Below are 17,575 nucleotides of genomic sequence, written 5' to 3'. Positions count from 1 at the left end.
GACAGGCTTCTTGATGGGAATGCTGTCGCACGCAAAGGTTGTTACAACTTCCGACCGTAAGGGAAGGCCTCGTACGAAGCAGCCTGGCAATCGCGAATGGGTTTCTGTCATTCAGGGCGTATGTGCAGATGGCTGGGCGCTGCCTCCGTACGTCATCGTCAAGGGCAAATATCACCTCCTCTCGTGGTATACCAATGGCCAATTCCCACCCCAATGGCGCGTCCACCCTAGCGAAAATGGATGGACTACAAATGAGATTGGCCTAGATTGGCTACAGCATTTTGAAAAGTGCACAAAGTCTCGTACGAAGGGTGCTTTCCGGCTCCTAATCCTTGATGGCCACAACAGCCACAAGTCCACCAAGTTTGACGATTACTGCAAGGAACACAGCATTATTGCTCTTTGCATGCCTCCCCATTCATCGCACGAGCTCCAGCCTCTTGATGTTGGCTGTTTTAGTCCACTAAAGGCGTCGTACGGCAAGGAAATTGAGAAAATGATGCGGATGCAGATTACGCACATTACTAAGGACGATTTCTTTCCTGCCTTTAAGGCAGCCTTTTTTACTTCAATGGGTGAAGAAAACGTACGAGCTGGCTTTAGACAGGCTGGCCTTGTCCCTTTTAACCCAGAAGTAGTTATTTCCCGGCTGGATTTCAAGCCAAAGACGCCAACACCATCCAACTCACGCCCAAGCAGCCAGGGCTCCTGGGACCCAAAGACACCAACTACAGCACATGACGCCGTACGAAGCTCTGCATCACTTAAGAAAAGGATTACTAGTCATCAACATAGCTCACCAACCCATTTGTACGAAGTAGTTGACTTGCAGGCTAAAGGTATTAGCAAGTTAGCACACAAACTAGCTCTTGTTGAAGCTGAGTGCCGTGGGCTTCGTACGGCAAATGAGATACTAAGCAAGCGTCGGAGGGCTAAAAAAACCCAACTACGTCTTGGAGGGTCCCTTAATGCAGCTGAAGCAGAGGCAATCCGGGTAGAGAAGGGTATTGTTGATGCTGGAGGCGAAAATGTGCGTCAGGAGGGAGCTCGTACAGAGGGGGGTGAATTGCGCGGTCGGCGATGTGGCAATTGCGGAAAGACTGGACATAACGTACGAACATGTCAGGTAGTTTGGGAGACCTCTGAAGAAGAGGATGATAAGTAGTTTTAATTGATTTCGTACGATGCTGCTGAATTAACTTACAATAATAGTAGGAAGGTAGAGAAAGGTGATCCGCTCACTATGTTGATCCGCTCACTATGCATGTACGTTAGTATAGTATTTGTATAAATAAAAAATAGAATTATATAAGTAACTCCTTAGAATAGAAGAATTAGGGAAAATTATATATAAATAAGAAGGACTAATAAATAATAAGTAGTTTATACTAGGGACTAATATCTAAATTATTAGTCCTAGAATAAGGACTAACTTTAAGATATTAGTCTTAGGAATAATACTTAAGAATATAAGAATATTTATTCTATATAGATAAATTACCTTCTATAGCTCTTTAGTAATTAACTTTATAATTATCCCCCTAAATACTCTTAGTACCCTTTACTAGTAACTAATATTACAAGCCCCTTATTAAATATACAACTAATTACTGTATTCTCTAAAGACTTAATCCTTTTAGTACAACTTATAGTACTATTCCCTAGCTTTATTGCCTCAGCTTCTACTAATAGATACTACTATGGAAAGCCGACTGTAATAGTACTTCCTACTTCTGTAGGTACTCTAAAAGCTACAAAGGGAATATTGTCTTGTTGCTGTTCTATATTGTTGGCTACTGCTCCTCGTCTGGCTCCTCTGGAGATGCCTTAGAAAGCGCCTTAGCCTTGGAAAGATCTTTGCTATCCAGTTTCTTAAGGTACTAATGTGCTGGATGGTTTTTTTTAAAGGTATGCGTAAAAGTGAAGAACCTGTCTTGCACGTAGCGAGTGCAGATCCAACCTACTACGAACCTTCTATGTGTTAGATATAGGTAGCAGCTGTAGATATTAGTTGGCCTTGCCTTGTCGTTGCATCTAATGATGTAGGTATACCTAGTAAGACGTTTGTAAGCATATCAAACTCCTTGGGAGAAGGGTAAGATAGTCTGTTTGACAGAAACTACCTGGTAGGATTTGATGCGGAGAATAAGACAGCAGTAGGAATAGGGGTGTTAATCCTTATGATGGACAGAGAGGTTTGTAGAATATAAAGAGAATAGAAGGAAGAATCCTCTAGAAGGGTTTCTAGGCTTGCAGAGGCCATTCAATAAGACCGTAAGTCTGGAATAAGGCTGTTGTGCTTAAGTGTAGTAGGGAAGGGCTCTCAGTAGCAGTTTGAAACCTTTGTAGAAAAAAGGGTCGGTAATCACCAGTCACAGGCCTGTTGCAAAACACAGCCCTAGATATTACAGACGTAAATCGACAAGTCAAAGAGTGTCTCCTTCCAGTCTATTACATTTCACTAGGGCATGCATGCATGCCCTAGTGCGGCGACAGATGACACATTCTATGTGGCTCTAACTCTAACCCTCTGTGACCTTGAAAGGTTTTAAACCGGGCCGTCTACAAAAGGTATGTACTGTTGCGGGCATGTAATGTTGGATGGTGGAACTATGCCTTGAAGGTATGCCTGAACATGTGCAAAGTAACAGTTGGACCCCCCCTGGCTGACGACTGTATGCTGTATTCAAAAGAAACAACCTATGTAAGCTTGGAATCTTGTTTTACATGACTGCGTGATTAAATTCGATCAAAAACTTACACCGACGGCTTCTTGCAATAGAATTACCGACCCGGGAAATTGGGACGACATTTTGCGCGCCCTACGAAGTGGCACAGACAATTAGCAATTAAGCTGGATGGTGAGATGATTTGGCCGAAACGTACGATTTCAAGGGTGTTAAAGGGTCGATGGTATTGCTCGCAAACAGGATCGGGAAGGATGTAGGCCTGTATAGTCCACCTATTGGGTCTTTATAAGACAGAAATTAGTTAGATTTTGCCTCCGATGCAGATATGGATTCACCCTTTCCGACGATGATGTTTCGGGAATAAGGAAAAAGAGAAAGCGAGAGGGAGAAAAAGGAAGTTTGTCTACCTTGAACTACCATGCTATCAGGCAACTGCGGTCGGAAGGATCTGCACAAGATACCTTCAAAGTAGATGGACCATATATCGCCCAAGTACTTGCTCTTGGACACCGTGTGTTCGACATAATTCTTGAATTCTTCAAGGGTGGTAAGTTTGTTTCTCCGATACGAATCGGCGCACTGGATGACGCGGCCGGCGCCGGACGCGATACCTAGACCGTCAAACATGCCTACAAGAGCAGACACATCCCCGCTCTCGAGCTGGTGTAGAACATCGGCCATGACCGGGAAGAGCGCCAGTGGGTCGTAGATGGTTTTCATAAAAAGGGCCTTCAAGTCTGAGTAGGTGACTAGTGTTGGCAGTTGTCGACTTTGGACTCCGCTTACCGGAACCGGATGGTTCTGAAGCTGGTGGATGATGCCATCCATTCTGGCTGCGATGTCGGCTGGCGTGGGTCCCCAGAAAGAGCACGCTTCAGGGCCTGCGGAATGACAGAGGCTCGAGAACTTGTCAATGGTTTCGTCCATTTGATCAACGCTATCCCTCCAGTCATTGTCGTAATATTGCTCTGCGGTCATGACGCCATCGAGTATCATTCTTCCAACTCGGTCTGGAAACATGGAAGCGAAAGTCGCGCCGGTGACTGTGCCGTAACTGACACCGTACAGCCACAATTTGGCTTCTGATGGTGACTGGTCTGCCAGCTCGGCCTCGGCTTCGATGAATGTGAGCAGGTCATGGGCAACCGCCGGTGTGGTCACATAATATCCGTGAGGTGACTCGTTCTGGACAGCATCGTTGCACCACTCTCCATATATGGAGCTTGAATAGTACTGTTCCTCGAACGACGATGATGAGATGTTGGTAGCACCTGTGCTATACAGTCGTGTGAAGGCCAATCTTGCTTCTGCGTTCCCCGAGAAGCAGTCGAAGCTCAAGCCGCTGTTGTTCACGCCGCGAGGGTCGTAGGAGACAAAGTTGTACTGCTCCCCGAAGATTTGCCCTGCGATGGTCCGGTATGCGAGGAGGAGGTCGACACCAGAACCACCGGGACCGCCTAATAAAGTGTTAATGCAGCTGCTTGAAATCAAGGTAATATTGAATAAATGAACCGAATGAGATCTTACCGGGGTTGATGATAATGCTCGGAGACGCGACGGTGGCATTCTTGCCAGCCAGTTTTATGAATGCGATTGACGTCGTGCCAAGACTAGTGTTTGAATAATCCAAAGGAACTTCCAATTTAGAGCATGTGAAGTCGTCGAAACATGGCGTCCACGTGAGGTTGCTTGATGGTTGAATCTAGATGGCTAATCAGATTCCAACTTGAAAGCCGTGAAGGACGGACGTGGTTCGGCAAAGTCCAAAAAACTCACATTGCCAAATCCATAGACCATGCTCGGATCATGCCAACTAGCGGCTTTGCAACCCAAGGTTGCGAAAAGAAGGACGGGAAGCACAAGTCGTTTCATTGTTATTCCTAAAAGGTTTCGAATTGAAGTCTCAGTTGTGTTTCTTTCAATATAGTTTGTCGACACTCATCATTGCAACTGTTACGATTGCGAGGCTAGAGACGTATTTATACCAGTTGGATTTCCCAAGACACTCACTTTTCCTCGAGTTTGCTGGTTTCCATTGCTCATTACTTACATTCTATCGGTGCCCCGCTTGTACGAACAAACCAATGAATAAATGGATACTTTGATGCGAACTAGTCGTTAAGGACCATCAGGATCAGGCCAGCCGCATCGTGGGATTTATCCCGATCAGCTGAAATTGCAAAGTCCTTTCCTGACCAATTATGACTTTGCTGCCTGGGTGACCCCCACTAACTGTACATCGTATAACAAAAGCCGCGTGTTTTGATGCCCCACCTGTACGAACTGGCCAGTGAATATCCATCACGATAAGCACTAGTCTCTATCAGGATTTATCCCGATTGGGCCATCTTTTGTTCTCTCTCCAGGCAGGCATCCTTTTTTTCTGTAACCATCCGCATTTTTCACTCATCAAAGGGTATATCGCAAGGGATGTGAGAGATGACTTCCTCGCCGATGTACGAACAGACGAATGGACGGTTCTCTTGCGACTCTATTATTACCTGCTGCTTGAAACGACGCCGACTGCAAATCTTGGCCAGCTACCTACCACCAACGCGCGATGGACAAGATGAAGAACGAAAGCACAAAAACGGCCAATCAAGCTTGGAGGAAAAAGCCTCGCAAGTTCGCCCCAAAGTCGAGACAAGGCTGTAAAACCTGCAAGTGAGTCTTGACTCCGTGAATTGCTTGCTACATTGCGATAAAATTGTGGTCCAAGATGTAAAAAAAAGAAAATTGACACTTGAAACCCGGTGCTCTTCCTAGGACAAGACGAATAAAATGCGATCTATCTCAGCCTTCGTGCTTGAAATGCCAGTCCACAGGTCGCACTTGTGACGGCTACAGCAGTGAAATACACCTCACTTTCCAGACCGAGATTGGATCGAGTCATTATCACCACGAGAAGTACAACGGAGCAGATGGCTGCAACAGTTACCCCCCTTGCACGAGCACGACGATCAGTGCGTATCAGCCAAAGCAATGGCACGCGGAAAACCATGGCCTCATTGTGCGCAATCTCGGACCGTTCATGATCTTGCCAGTGACTGGGTCGGCCCAGACAGAGGCAATGTATTTTTTTGAGTATGTTTCGATCAAGCATCTGAATGAATACCAACCCTGCGAATCGTGGCGGAAGACTCTCATGTTCTTCGCCCAGACCGTGCCAGCGGTGCGGAATGCCGCCATTGCTCTGGCATTGATCCACCAGAACTACTTGGATGGCTTTTCTAGAGGCCGTGCTCATCGACCGCAGCAGCCCTTGGAATGCATGCCGTCGGATAGGTCTCCCTTGCTTCACTACAATCGGGCCATTCAACTGCTTCTGAACCTAGAGATTGGCGACAGCACCGAAACAACAGCCATCACCCTTTTGGTCTGCTATCTCTTCTCCTGTTTTGATCATCTGGCGGGCAACTATGTACAAGCAGTAAAGCACCTACGGGGAGGCGTGGAGCTCTCGCGCAACATCGACAAGTCACTGCTGAACAACAATGAGTTATATGACGATGCCAAGCCCTCTGGGGTCCGCACAGTCATATGTCAGGTCACAAGACAGATCCGCCGTCTCGATGCACAGGCCGTGACATATCTGATTGACTGGACTCCGGCCGATATCCAGGAGGCACTTACGCCGCACTTTCCAACCTTTGACAGTGCCTTTCGGTCCCTCGACCAAGCCGCCGATCAGCTCCAGATTCTCGTCGCTCGGGTGATGATACTGCACTATACGGCACAGCAAATGTCCCTGGTGGATGAGATACCCCAGCCACCTGTGCCACCGAAGGATATCGTTCTTGGGCAGTTGGAAACGTGGTTGAGCCTTTTCGAAAACATGCCGCAACTCGGCAACAACTCCTACGAGACAGATTCCGAAACCTACCCTCTGATATCACTTCTGCGCTTACAACATACCATCTCATGGACTTTACTCAGTGGTCACGGGCCTGGCGGGGAAATGGAGTATGATAAATTCCTGCCCCAGTTCCGGCAATGCGTAGCCTTGGCAGGCTACGTGGCGGCGGCGCATGAGCGGTATGCGGGGTTGTTGAAGCCGACTTTTACGCCCGAGATCGGAATCGTCCCCGTTCTTTACATCATTGGTGTCAAATGCCGACAGCCCGTGGTCCGGCGCGAGGTGTTAAGGATCTTACGACAGCGACCGATACGCGAGGCTGTTTGGGATAGCATCTATGCCGCCAGGGTAGTGGAACGGGCAATCGAGATTGAAGAGGATGGTGGTGATGGAGAGCGGGAAGCAGCAACGAGCATGGAACAAATTGCTGTGTGGCAGAGGATCGAGAGCATGTCTTGGGCAGATGTCGTTGATGGAAAGTCTCCAGCGAGGTTGGATATTGCGTATACGTTCTGCACGCGGGAGGGAATGCATATGGAGTCTCTCCTTATATAACAGACGGAAAGTCTCCCTTGAGAGCGTTATGGCCTGATGATCTGTACTCCTCCGAAAGGTTTTTATTTGCTTAGTTAGCCTGACTGGTTTTAGTAGTGGCCATCTTCATCATTCATCGATTATGTTGAAAAGGTTATTGTCTTGGCCTTGACAACAGGGTTGTCTAATTGCACCTTCTCATCACAACACAGTCACAACGGGTCCCGGGCAGATTTTCAACCTTGAAAGCGTCAGCGAACCGCTGAAACCCGCTGTGACTTTGTGACTCCGAGGCAACTAAATCTTTCTCTGGGTACGAACACCCAAGTCTTCGCCCCGCTGCGCCGCAATCCGACGATGCGCCCATGGCCTCCATCATAGGCGTCATCACCTCAGATGACGGCTGCCCACCACTTGCCCGCCAAACCCGGTAGAGGTCTTGAGACATGTCTTTCCGTGCCGAAAGACACCGGGCGGGCACCTCTGGGACCCAATTCGGGTCATCGCCGCCCATTTTCTTTTCCTATCTACGCATCATGTCCATCTGCGATGTAGCTTTGTGCCCTCATCATGACAGGCATCTCCAACAACTACGTATCTGAGCTCCATGCTGATCTTTCAAATTCCCTCGTCTCGGGGGACAACTCTCTGCATCCCTGTCACATTCGGTTGCAACGTTGGTGGGTATACAAAAACGTCGAATTACAAGGAGAACGACGAGCACACTCTTCAGCAATGAGTGTGAATCAAGTCACCCGGAGTGCCCTCGGATCTCATAACTATGGATGGGTTATTTTTTGATGCTTGTATGCATCATACATTGAGAGAACCAGGTCTTCAGTGTGAATCTACAGTTCTCAATGCGAAGACTCCTGATATCGGTTATCGGAACCATGTTGCGCTGATTGAAGCGCCATTGTTTCTTAGCAGTCTACGCCTTTAAACAGGTTCGTACTCCTTACCCCCTAACATCACCACCGATCGCCGTTTGTCTCCTGACACTTGCATTCTTTCGCAAATATCTGCTTTCGTGCTGCAACCAAGAGTTTCACGCACTTCCCCGCAATTACCCCGCAAAGTCACATAACTCGTATCGAGGGCATGTTTAGCTGTTGTGGGGGTGGGTCCGGGGAAGACACATCCATCCCATGTCACACTACCAGGTTGCTGGAGATCAAGGTTTTGCTCCATTACACAAGTCGAACGCAGCTGGTACAAAGAATTTAAGACATGTAATTGGCCAAAGATTGTTAGTGAGAGCAATAAATACCGATAGCAACGCCGAAAGTTATCAACGCACTCCAGTAACAGTCCGTCGAAATATATCAACCGACCTAGATCACCGTTTGGTCGGGAGCTTTTGCCATTATATAACCTACAGAATTTCTATGGGAGTCTCGTAACTAGGACCATGGCACCTAGAGGCGAGACAGCCGTTATAGGAGCTGCCGCGCTTGCCCGAGCGCAGGCCGGCAACCAAACGGGTGGGCTGCATGCTTTGTGGGCCAACATGAAGATACTGTACATTGCTCTGTTTGCGTCTTTTGTAAGTATTCTGCTAAAGATATGTGTTGATACAACATTATTGTGTGGTGAAGTACATTCATTGCTCTACCGTTGCTAACTAGCCATCGCCCAGGGCGGACTTCTGTATGGTTATCAGCAGGGCGTACTCGGTCAAGCCCTCGTCATGCATTCGTTTGGGCGTGCATTCCCAGCAATCTACGACGACCCGGCCGCCCAAGGCTGGTTAACATCCGTTCTACAACTGGGCGGCTGGCTTGGCGCCGTCTCCTCTGGTGTTTTCTGTGAAGTCTTCTCCCGAAAGCGAACCATTTTCTTTGGCTCCATCTGGGTCGTCTTGGGTTCTTACCTGACCGCTGGCGCCCCCACGTCCGGCTTTCTCTACGCCGGCAGATTCTTCACCGGCGTTGGTGTTGGAACGCTTTCCGCCGTTGGGTACGTTTCCACTTACCCTAGCTTGGTATATGTGTTGTTGCTTAACCCATTCCTCCTAGGCCCCTGTACAATGCCGAACTGGCGCCACCAGAGATCCGAGGACTCCTTGTCTCGATGCAACAACTTGCAACAACCGTCGGCATATTATGTGCGTATTGGGTGGCGTACGGTACGAACTACATAGGCGGTACTGGAGACGGCCAGTCGGACTGGGCTTGGCGTACACCCTTGATTATTCAGGGGATTCCGGCCATCGTCCTCGCGTTTGGTGTCTGGCTCCTACCCTACTCCCCTCGCTGGTTGGTCAGTCAAAACCGCACGGAAGACGCTCTCATTGCGCTCAGCCGACTTCGTGGAGCCCCGGTCGACGACAAGCTCATCCAAATCGAGTACCTTGACATTCAGTCCGAGTGCCTATTTGAGATCCGCATGTTCGAGAAACGTTTCCCCAAACTTTCGGAAAAGTGGCTGAAGAACAAATGGTTCCGGCAGCTTGCCCAGTATGGCCAAATCTTTCAAACCAAAGATTCCTTCAAGCGCGTTGCCATCGCATCTCTTGTCATGTTTTTCCAGCAGTTCTCTGGAATCGACTCTAGTAAGTTGCAGGTTCTTGCATTTTTGGTTCACTTCGACTGACAATGCCGCCCCAAAACAGTCATTTACTACGCCCCAAAAATCTTCAAGTCTTTGGGCCTCACTAGCAGCACCAGCTCTCTTCTAGCGACGGGTATCACTGGCGTAATTAATGTTCTCACCACGATTCCAGCCGTCCTTGTCATCGACAAGGTTGGACGCAAGACATTGCTCATGTTCGGATCCACCGGTATGTTTTGTACGCTGATTATTGTTGGCGTAATTGCCTCCCAGTTCCAAGATGACTGGACCTCACACGCCGCTGGTGGCTGGGTCTGTGTTGTGATGATCTGGCTCTACATCGTCAACTTTGCCTACTCGTGGGGCCCTGTTTCTTGGACCCTGATTGCCGAAATATTTCCATTGTCCATCCGTGCAAAGGGAACGTCCATTGGAGCATCGGCCAATTGGATGTGCAACTTCGTTATAGCCCTGGTAACGCCCAGCATGCTGCACAGCATCTCATGGGGTTTATATATATTTTTCGCCGCCTGGCTTGCCCTGGGAGTCGTCTTCGTCTGGTTCTTCGTCCCAGAGACCAAAGGTAAAACTCTTGAGCAGATGGATCAAGTTTTCGGGTGAGGCTCCTTTTGCTCAAATCTGGAACAACCTATTTCGGCTGCTAATGACTTGCTTAAACAGATCCAAAACTAGCGCAGAAGATTTAGAAGTACTTGCAGCCATCCAGGAAGAGGTTGGTCTTCTGGCGGCTATGGAGTCCATTTTTGACCGAAATGGGACCAAGGAAAGAGAAAACACACACATTAGCAACCAGAAAGAGACTTGTGAAAGGGCACAAACCCAGCATGTGGACTCTGTAGTCTAATGTTAAGGTTTTATAATGTTTACTGCTTTTTAACGCTTGGAAGGTGAGAGCTGAGGGTACGTAGGGTTGGCTTCCTGTATTGAATACAGTAACTTGTCTTATTGCTCTACTAGGGTCTAACTGCAGCCGATCAGTTATACGGATAGATGGAAAATATAATAACCTCCTATTTCCGGAAGTTAGCCCTGATGTTCACTCTCAGGCTTTAGTTCTAAATATGCACAGCTGTCCGTGTGAATATGAGCTTTGTCCGATGCGATAAGACCGAGAGATGGATCGTCTCTGACATGACTAGAACCAAAAAAGGGGCTTCCTGGCCGAACTGACCCCGTGTGTCTCAACGGAATGGCCTGGATATTGTACACCAGCCTTGCCTTACCAGCGTCACGCACCAGCGGCGTATGCCTGACCCATTGGTATTCCTGGTAATACAATATATTTCCTAAAGTACAGATCAGTTTTAGTCCTGCGTGTGTCTCTTCCGCCTGCTCTCTCTCTCTCTCTCTCTCTCTCTCTCTCTATCTCTTGCCATGTCTCGACAATGGTTTAACAAACTCACATACACACACACACCTGCTGCCCTATCTCTTTCTTTCCTCCCTTACTAGCTACGCTGACTCCTTAAGTCTCACTCTCCTCTTTCCTCTTTCCTCTTCCCCCTGCAAACTGCTGGCTGCCTTTTGATGGTGAGATGGTTGGTGAGCCTTCTCTCCTGCGTGACCTGTGTGTGTGTGTATGGCCTCCTTATTTTAAGAACTGACGCCCTTGTTTGTAAGACAAGACATGCTTCTAAGTTCCTGCTTTCGTTCCTCTCCATCTAGGCCTGCACAGCCGACACATTTCTGCATATCCACACTTGTGGCGCATCTATCCGCATCGTAATCTTCTTTCTACACACACACACACACTCTCTCTCTCTCTCTCTCTCTCTCTCCCCAAGAAACAAATCAAATCACCTTTTGACAGGATGGCTGGCTCTCCCCGAGACAAGAACGGCGCCTAGGAAGGGCACCCAGCAGAAATACTAACTGGCTACATTGATCTCTCGTCCGTAGACCTGGCGAGGATTCAGAAGCAAAGGGAGGCTCTCGAAAAGGACGCAAACGCCAAGAGCAGCAGCCACCCAACCTCGGCACATATCCAGATCCCAACATACGAGAGGCTCCAGGCCCTAGCACCCCCCAGCAGCACGCATCATCATCAGCACCATCATATCAGCACGGCATGTCTAGCAGTGCCAGTGCAAGAAGCACAGGCACAGGCACAGGCACAGGCACAGGCACAGGAACAGTAGCTTCAGGCTTCCGCTTCACCAGTGGTGGTAGTGGTGCACCGCCCGAGATGTTCCAGTCCGGTCATCATCAACACGGCTCATCACGGAGAAGCAACAGATCCACAGCAGCGTTCCAGAACATGCACGCCAGATACCAGACGGGTAGACTAGGTAGAGTCCCTTTAGCGGCGCAGGAAGAATCACAAAACAGCAAGACTGATAATGCAAAGTGGTCTCCCACTATTCACGTCCTCCGGTTCTTTAGCAACGTAACGTATCATGTAGTCAGGGCGGCATAGTATGTCTTGCAAGGCTTCATCAGGCATGCCAGACTCCAGGTAGTAGTAGCTGTTGTCATCTTTGGCGTCGGCTGCGCCTTGTATTCAGTTCTAATGTCAGTTAACGCGAGATAGGTGGGGTGGTCCCTGTTCGTGCTTAGTGTGCATGCATGCATAAAATCCGTGCACAAATGCACTCTGAACGAACCCCTTGATGTTTCCGAAGTGTTCAGCCATGCATTTCCGAGTTTTCCGGCCAGGTGGAAGCAGCTCTACAGCAGTCGGCCTGCTTCAAGGCACCCAGCATCCCCTGGACCTATCTTAGAAGGTCCGTTATTCTATCCCAGGCTTGTAATTTCCACTGGAAAAATCCTAGCGTCGTACCTTAGGTAGGCAGGCACCTTAAGGTAACAGGTTCCCTGAATACTAAATAACAACCCTGACGTATCGACAGCATCGTGCCAAAGGGTACATGGTCAACTGCAGTGTATTGTTCTGTCACATACGACCATACCCATTGGAAAACTCGGGATCCCGTCCGCTCTCCCATAGATAAGCCAATGAGGGCTGGAGTAGTAGTCGGGCCGGTGACGACCGGCGAATGCCCGGTGTTGTATGTTTTTTTTGCCTGTCTCTTGCACAAGACATGTCTTTAAGCCAGAGAGCCCTGAAGATGAACGCACCATACTCGTTCTCCTGTAATATGCACACGCGATGTCGGTCACATCTGCGGTGCTGCGATTTGCAGAGAGACACGGCATTGTAAGTTTGTCATCTCCGACAACCCTTCACCCCTTCTTGTGCGAAGCTCACCGGATTATTGGGGATTGCAGGTCCTGCAGATAACTCCAATGGCAGTCTACTTCCAGACGCAGCTCCCTTCGTCACTGGCCAAGTATGATGCCACGTCCGCTGGCTGTCCCTGGCCTGCCCTTTAGCTGTTCGTAGGACAGCCTCTCTATTCGATAATTTGTTGTGGTCTCGTGTCCGTTGTTCGGCCTTTGAAATCTTCTTCCATACGAGGAGCTCCCCTTTGCCTTCGTGCAACTCTCTATCTCTCCTGATAGTGCCTAATATTCACACGTCAAGCGCGGCGCCTCTACTACCGCACCATGTCTTGCAGCGTAAGTCCCATGATCCCCGTCATTGAAAACATCCGCCGTGACAATAAGGTAAACCAGTCTATCCGCAAACTTAAAGAGACATAAAACCAAGCATAGGCTCCTAAGGCTGACCTTATCTAACTATAGAAAAAGCTCTCTTAAGACTAGTAGACTGCTGCCCTTGCTGTCTATACATTTGGCTAATAAAGTAGCGCCTGACACCATGTTCTAGATTAGCCTACCTTTACTTATAAGCACCTTGTTGCTGGCGACCTTATGGTCTACCTTAGATGTGTTTTATGTATCGCCTACAAACTACTAAGTATAAGCCTAAGTCAGCCAGTTGCCTAAAGAACACTGCTTTTGCCCTTAGCTGTAATAATAACATCAAGCTACACTTTGAGCTTCAACTAGGAGGTATATATAAGCATAGGGACACTTAAGGCCTTCTCTTCTCTCCACCGCTCCAGTACCTATAAAGCCATTGACCCTAAAGAAATCTGCACTAAGATCCACAATTGCATGCTTGCCAGCGTGTTTGGCTCCCCTGGTCCCTATGTCGTCATGCCAATGCTGACCCCCTGCAACGTCAACCAGGATATCAATGCCCTCCGTGCCAGAGCCGCTCCGCATGCCCCCAAATCCAAGTCCAACAAGCGCGAAGTCGCAGATGACGACGATGACAGCTATGAAGCTTTTAGGCGGTCCAACAAGCCAAGTAGTCACTGGGCACCTGTGTCCTTCTGAAACTGACAATTGTTTCTTTTCAAGTCGAATCTCCGGTTCATGTCCTGACCTCAAGGTGACCAGGTGGGAGTAAGATTACTGCCGCCATTCCAAGCTTCGCCCCCAGCTTCAGATCGATTCCGTGCTCGTTATGCCACTTTCTATGAGCAGCCTAAGTCGTGTATAGAACCAGAAAGAGAGAAGGATAGGGAAAGTTTGGTAATATTGGTGAGACTTTTGAAACATTAACGACAGCTGTTTCCAATAACATTACTAGGGGCCACTTGATATTAGATCGAGAATTGTTTGTTCTTAGACCTTAACATACCCCAGGTGGCTTCTTAACTGTGGCCTATTCAAGCGTTGGCGGGATGGTGATCTTAAACAGCTATAGTACTTGGGCATACGTAAGTCGATCTGGGAACCCTGCTGAACTTTTGTATTTAGAAATAAGATAAGTAGAGAACTAACGTACTGTAGCTGGTGCTGGTAAAAGTGTTTTAGTGTAAGTTTGTTACGGGTACGCTATTTTTGTTGTTAATTAAAGCTAATGACCTAATAGATCTAATATTTTCGATTGAATAGGCAATGTGTCACGAGTTAGAGCACACAGTAAGGCATAGGAGAATAGGGGAGAAAGATGCTCAATTCTATGTAATGTAAAGAGAGTGAAATGTGGTCTAGTTATATACATATGGGCACGTGAAATGGCACGTGAGAGGACTGATTCAGGGAGCTCAAGTATACGAGGGTATACAAGTCTTTCTTTTGGGAGCACGGAGACGACCCACCTTGCAGCTCTGTGTATGAGCGACGGCGGTATGAATTGAGGGCCTTGACGTGCTGCTGTCGAGGTTGGCGGACGCGGTCCGGGTGCTGGACCTCGAGCTCGAGGCGGTGGGGGTGAATGGGGAGATGGAGTGGTGAGAGCGGATAACTAGGCGGTTCAAGTGCAGTCGCCTCATCCAGCTGCTCACCTCGCTGCGGCTGCTTTATTGCCTCCTCTGGTGATGTTTGTATTGAGTTGGGTGAGCAGGTTAGGATTGAATTTGCTACTGAGAAAATATTGGATTAAGAAGAAAAACAACTACACATTCGTCTCGCCGATTTCTGCTGCCTTTTCTAGCTGCCATCCTGAGTAGTCACCGCTGTTAAACTGAGGCGAGGCTGGGCAGGGCATCAGGTATAAGATACGGCATAGCACTTATGCACACAGAAGTACTCCTAACATCTTCATAAAGATACAGAAATCAGTGCAGTACTTATGGGTAAAAGTAGAGGGGGGGTGATGTCAGCTAAGCGGAGGGGTAAGCTGAGCACGTGCTGAGGTAATATCCGCATCTCAGTTGGGCTCGCTCCACACAATCTACCACTCCATCTATATATACCCTATGTCTCCACAAGGACTCTAAATGTTATTCTCTTCAGGTAGCCCTGACCCCGCGGGTCTGTCTTTCGGCCGAGCCAGCTAGCGTAAGCCATGTCTCGGTTTGAGCAATACTCCTTCTACGACGCTCTGCCGGCAGGAAAATGGACTCGCATCTTACTACTTGAACCGGGGGTTTACAATGACCCAATCAGGTGTTCATTGTATCTCACGCCAATTCAATCCGCAGGTAAAGAGCTCCTGTTCTCAGACACAACAAGACAAATGATCAAGGAGACTGACATATATATATGCCTCAAGAATACGAAGCAATATCCTACGTCTGGGGTAGCACAAATGATGTCGGCTCCATCACCTGTCAGGGTCTTGAGGTTGATGTGACGGCAAACCTCGTTCAATCTCTGCGCCAAGTCAGGCATAAACACGAGCCGCGACATCTATGGGTCGATGCACTCTGCATCAACCAGCGCAACCTCCAAGAAAAGGCCTTTCATGTCAACATGATGGGGGAAATCTACTCACATGCCTGGCGAGTCATTATTTGTCTCGGAGACGACGAACGCAGCGGCGAAGCTGCAAAGATTGCTTTCGACGCGATCAGAGACTACAACCGCATCGCCGCGAGGTACATGACGGAATCCCAGATCGCCGACGTCAGTTTCTGGAGACCAGAGGAGGAGGAGGGGGGTTACGGGCCGGTCACTGGCGACCGGCTGCTCCACGTCGTGCAGCTCTTCAAGAAGCCGTGGTTCGGGCGGGTCTGGGTCCTCCAGGAGGTCGGGCTCTCCAGGGACGCGCTTCTGGCGTACGGCGGCTCGACCATCAACTTCACCGAGATCATGGACTTTGCCCAGGCGTGGTCGCAGACAGGGAACGATTTCCCCGGTGTCTATTTCAGTGCCGGCTACATCTCCATGCTCTTCAACCATGTCTGGGCGACGTATGCCACGAGCGTCAACCGGTCGTGGTATCGGTCTTCCTATATACTCACAACCTGCGCGCGGTATCAAGTGCAGAGAAACAGGCTGGAGTTTGAAGACGTTCTCTTTAAGGCGAGACATATACAGAAGGCGACGGATCCTCGGGACTTTGTCTACGCGTTCCTGGGGCATCCTCTTGCGAGGTCGGATGACGGAGAGCTCTTGTTGGAAGCAGACTATACAAGGACCATGTCGGAGCTGAGACTGCTTCTCTTTTCTCGCCTAAGTGGCCGATCTCTTCGGTTCCTTGGCTTGATATGGCATAACTTCCCCATAGGTCTCTCCAAGGGACCATCTTGGTGTCCCCATTTAGACTCCCGTCGACCCTGGACAATAAACGGCAGATATGACGCCAGCAGAGGTGGACACCTACTAACCCCGGTAGTAAATTTTCACCCCCGAGTCAACTGCTCCTGCCTCGAGGCGCCTGTCTATATTGTTGACACAGTCTTCCTCTGCGGTGAGGTAGCCGGAGGAGAACCGTCGCAGGATGATGGTGCTCAAGCCAGAGACGAAGACGCTCATTGTTTGGCTACGAAAACAATGCTTTCTGATCAGCCCAGTCTCGCAGAAGATTACTGGGCCATTTTGGAGGCTACGGAGAGCCATAAAGGCCTCGCATACCCGGACAAGGCTCTCGCGTTCGCTAGCACTCTACTGCATAGCTGTGACAGGGATGACCAAGATCCGGCATCGGTTGCCAGGAGCTTTGGTGACTTCTGCAGAGAAACATGTCCGATAATTCAGACTTATCTTGAAGAACACGAGTGGCTCGGTCGGTGGGCCTCAGCCGAGACTCGTTTCATACCGTTTTTACCGCGCACGGCGAGTAGCATCAAGGGAGAGAGGTTCTTCACGACGATGAAGGGATATTGGTACGTACGACTCTTTCTTGAAGATTCTCATGCCCTGAAGACCTTGACACCCCGGCTTCTGTTGCTGAACTGCGTACACCCTGCTCTAGTGGCACAAGTACCCCCTTGGTAGAGCCCGGCGATCTGATCTGCGTAATCCCTTCTGTCCAGACGCCCCTTGTGATAAGGCCTGTTGAAGGAAAGGACAAGGTTTTTCGCATAATCGGCTCATCTTATGTCTATGGAATGATGTACGGAGAAGCCTTCAAGGCCCTAGGGGCGGGAAATAGCTCGCCAGAAGTGTTTGTTGCTCAGTTTGTGTAACAGACTTATTGATCAGAGTCCCAACATTATTACGTTTGTAATATAATTGATTAACCGTTCTCAGCCCTGATCAACTTTGCAGGTTCCGCCTCTTCACAAAGACAGTATTACTTAGCAGGTAGCCGCTCGACCTTTATTCGCTAGGGCGCGCA

The 17,575-nt window shown here is 48.9% G+C and overlaps 4 protein-coding genes across 4 annotated transcripts; 3 read left to right on the top strand and 1 right to left on the bottom strand.

The window, feature by feature from the left end:
* Window positions 1-3,114: 3,114 nt before the first annotated feature.
* CH63R_09574 (Alpha beta hydrolase fold family) lies at window positions 3,115-4,487 on the bottom strand (the record flags this gene model as incomplete). The annotated part of the gene is made up of 4 exons (XM_018304548.1): window positions 3,115-3,122; window positions 3,152-4,147; window positions 4,218-4,392; window positions 4,467-4,487. 4 exons carry the CDS (start codon window positions 4,485-4,487, stop codon window positions 3,115-3,117), a joined length of 1,200 nt encoding a protein of 399 aa, XP_018156571.1.
* Window positions 4,488-5,835: 1,348 nt separating this feature from the next.
* CH63R_09573 (C6 zinc finger domain protein) lies at window positions 5,836-7,101 on the top strand (the record flags this gene model as incomplete). The annotated part of the gene is made up of 1 exon (XM_018304547.1): window positions 5,836-7,101. One exon carries the CDS (start codon window positions 5,836-5,838, stop codon window positions 7,099-7,101), a length of 1,266 nt encoding a protein of 421 aa, XP_018156570.1.
* Window positions 7,102-8,491: 1,390 nt separating this feature from the next.
* Window positions 8,492-10,498, top strand: CH63R_09572 (Quinate permease; the record flags this gene model as incomplete). The annotated part of the gene is made up of 5 exons (XM_018304546.1): window positions 8,492-8,626; window positions 8,720-9,039; window positions 9,099-9,634; window positions 9,695-10,250; window positions 10,315-10,498. The coding sequence occupies 5 exons, from the start codon at window positions 8,492-8,494 to the stop codon at window positions 10,496-10,498; spliced, it is 1,731 nt and encodes a 576-aa protein (XP_018156569.1).
* Window positions 10,499-15,358: 4,860 nt separating this feature from the next.
* On the top strand, window positions 15,359-17,423 carry CH63R_09571 (HET domain-containing protein; the record flags this gene model as incomplete). The annotated part of the gene is made up of 3 exons (XM_018304545.1): window positions 15,359-15,494; window positions 15,566-17,120; window positions 17,210-17,423. The coding sequence occupies 3 exons, from the start codon at window positions 15,359-15,361 to the stop codon at window positions 17,421-17,423; spliced, it is 1,905 nt and encodes a 634-aa protein (XP_018156568.1).
* Window positions 17,424-17,575: the final 152 nt, after the last annotated feature.

Source organism: Colletotrichum higginsianum, chromosome 6 (assembly GCF_001672515.1).
Source record: "Colletotrichum higginsianum IMI 349063 chromosome 6, whole genome shotgun sequence".
NCBI lineage: Eukaryota > Fungi > Ascomycota > Sordariomycetes > Glomerellales > Glomerellaceae > Colletotrichum > Colletotrichum higginsianum.
The sequence above is the reverse complement of the archived record's forward strand: the minus strand, read 5'-3'. Positions and strand labels throughout refer to the sequence as shown.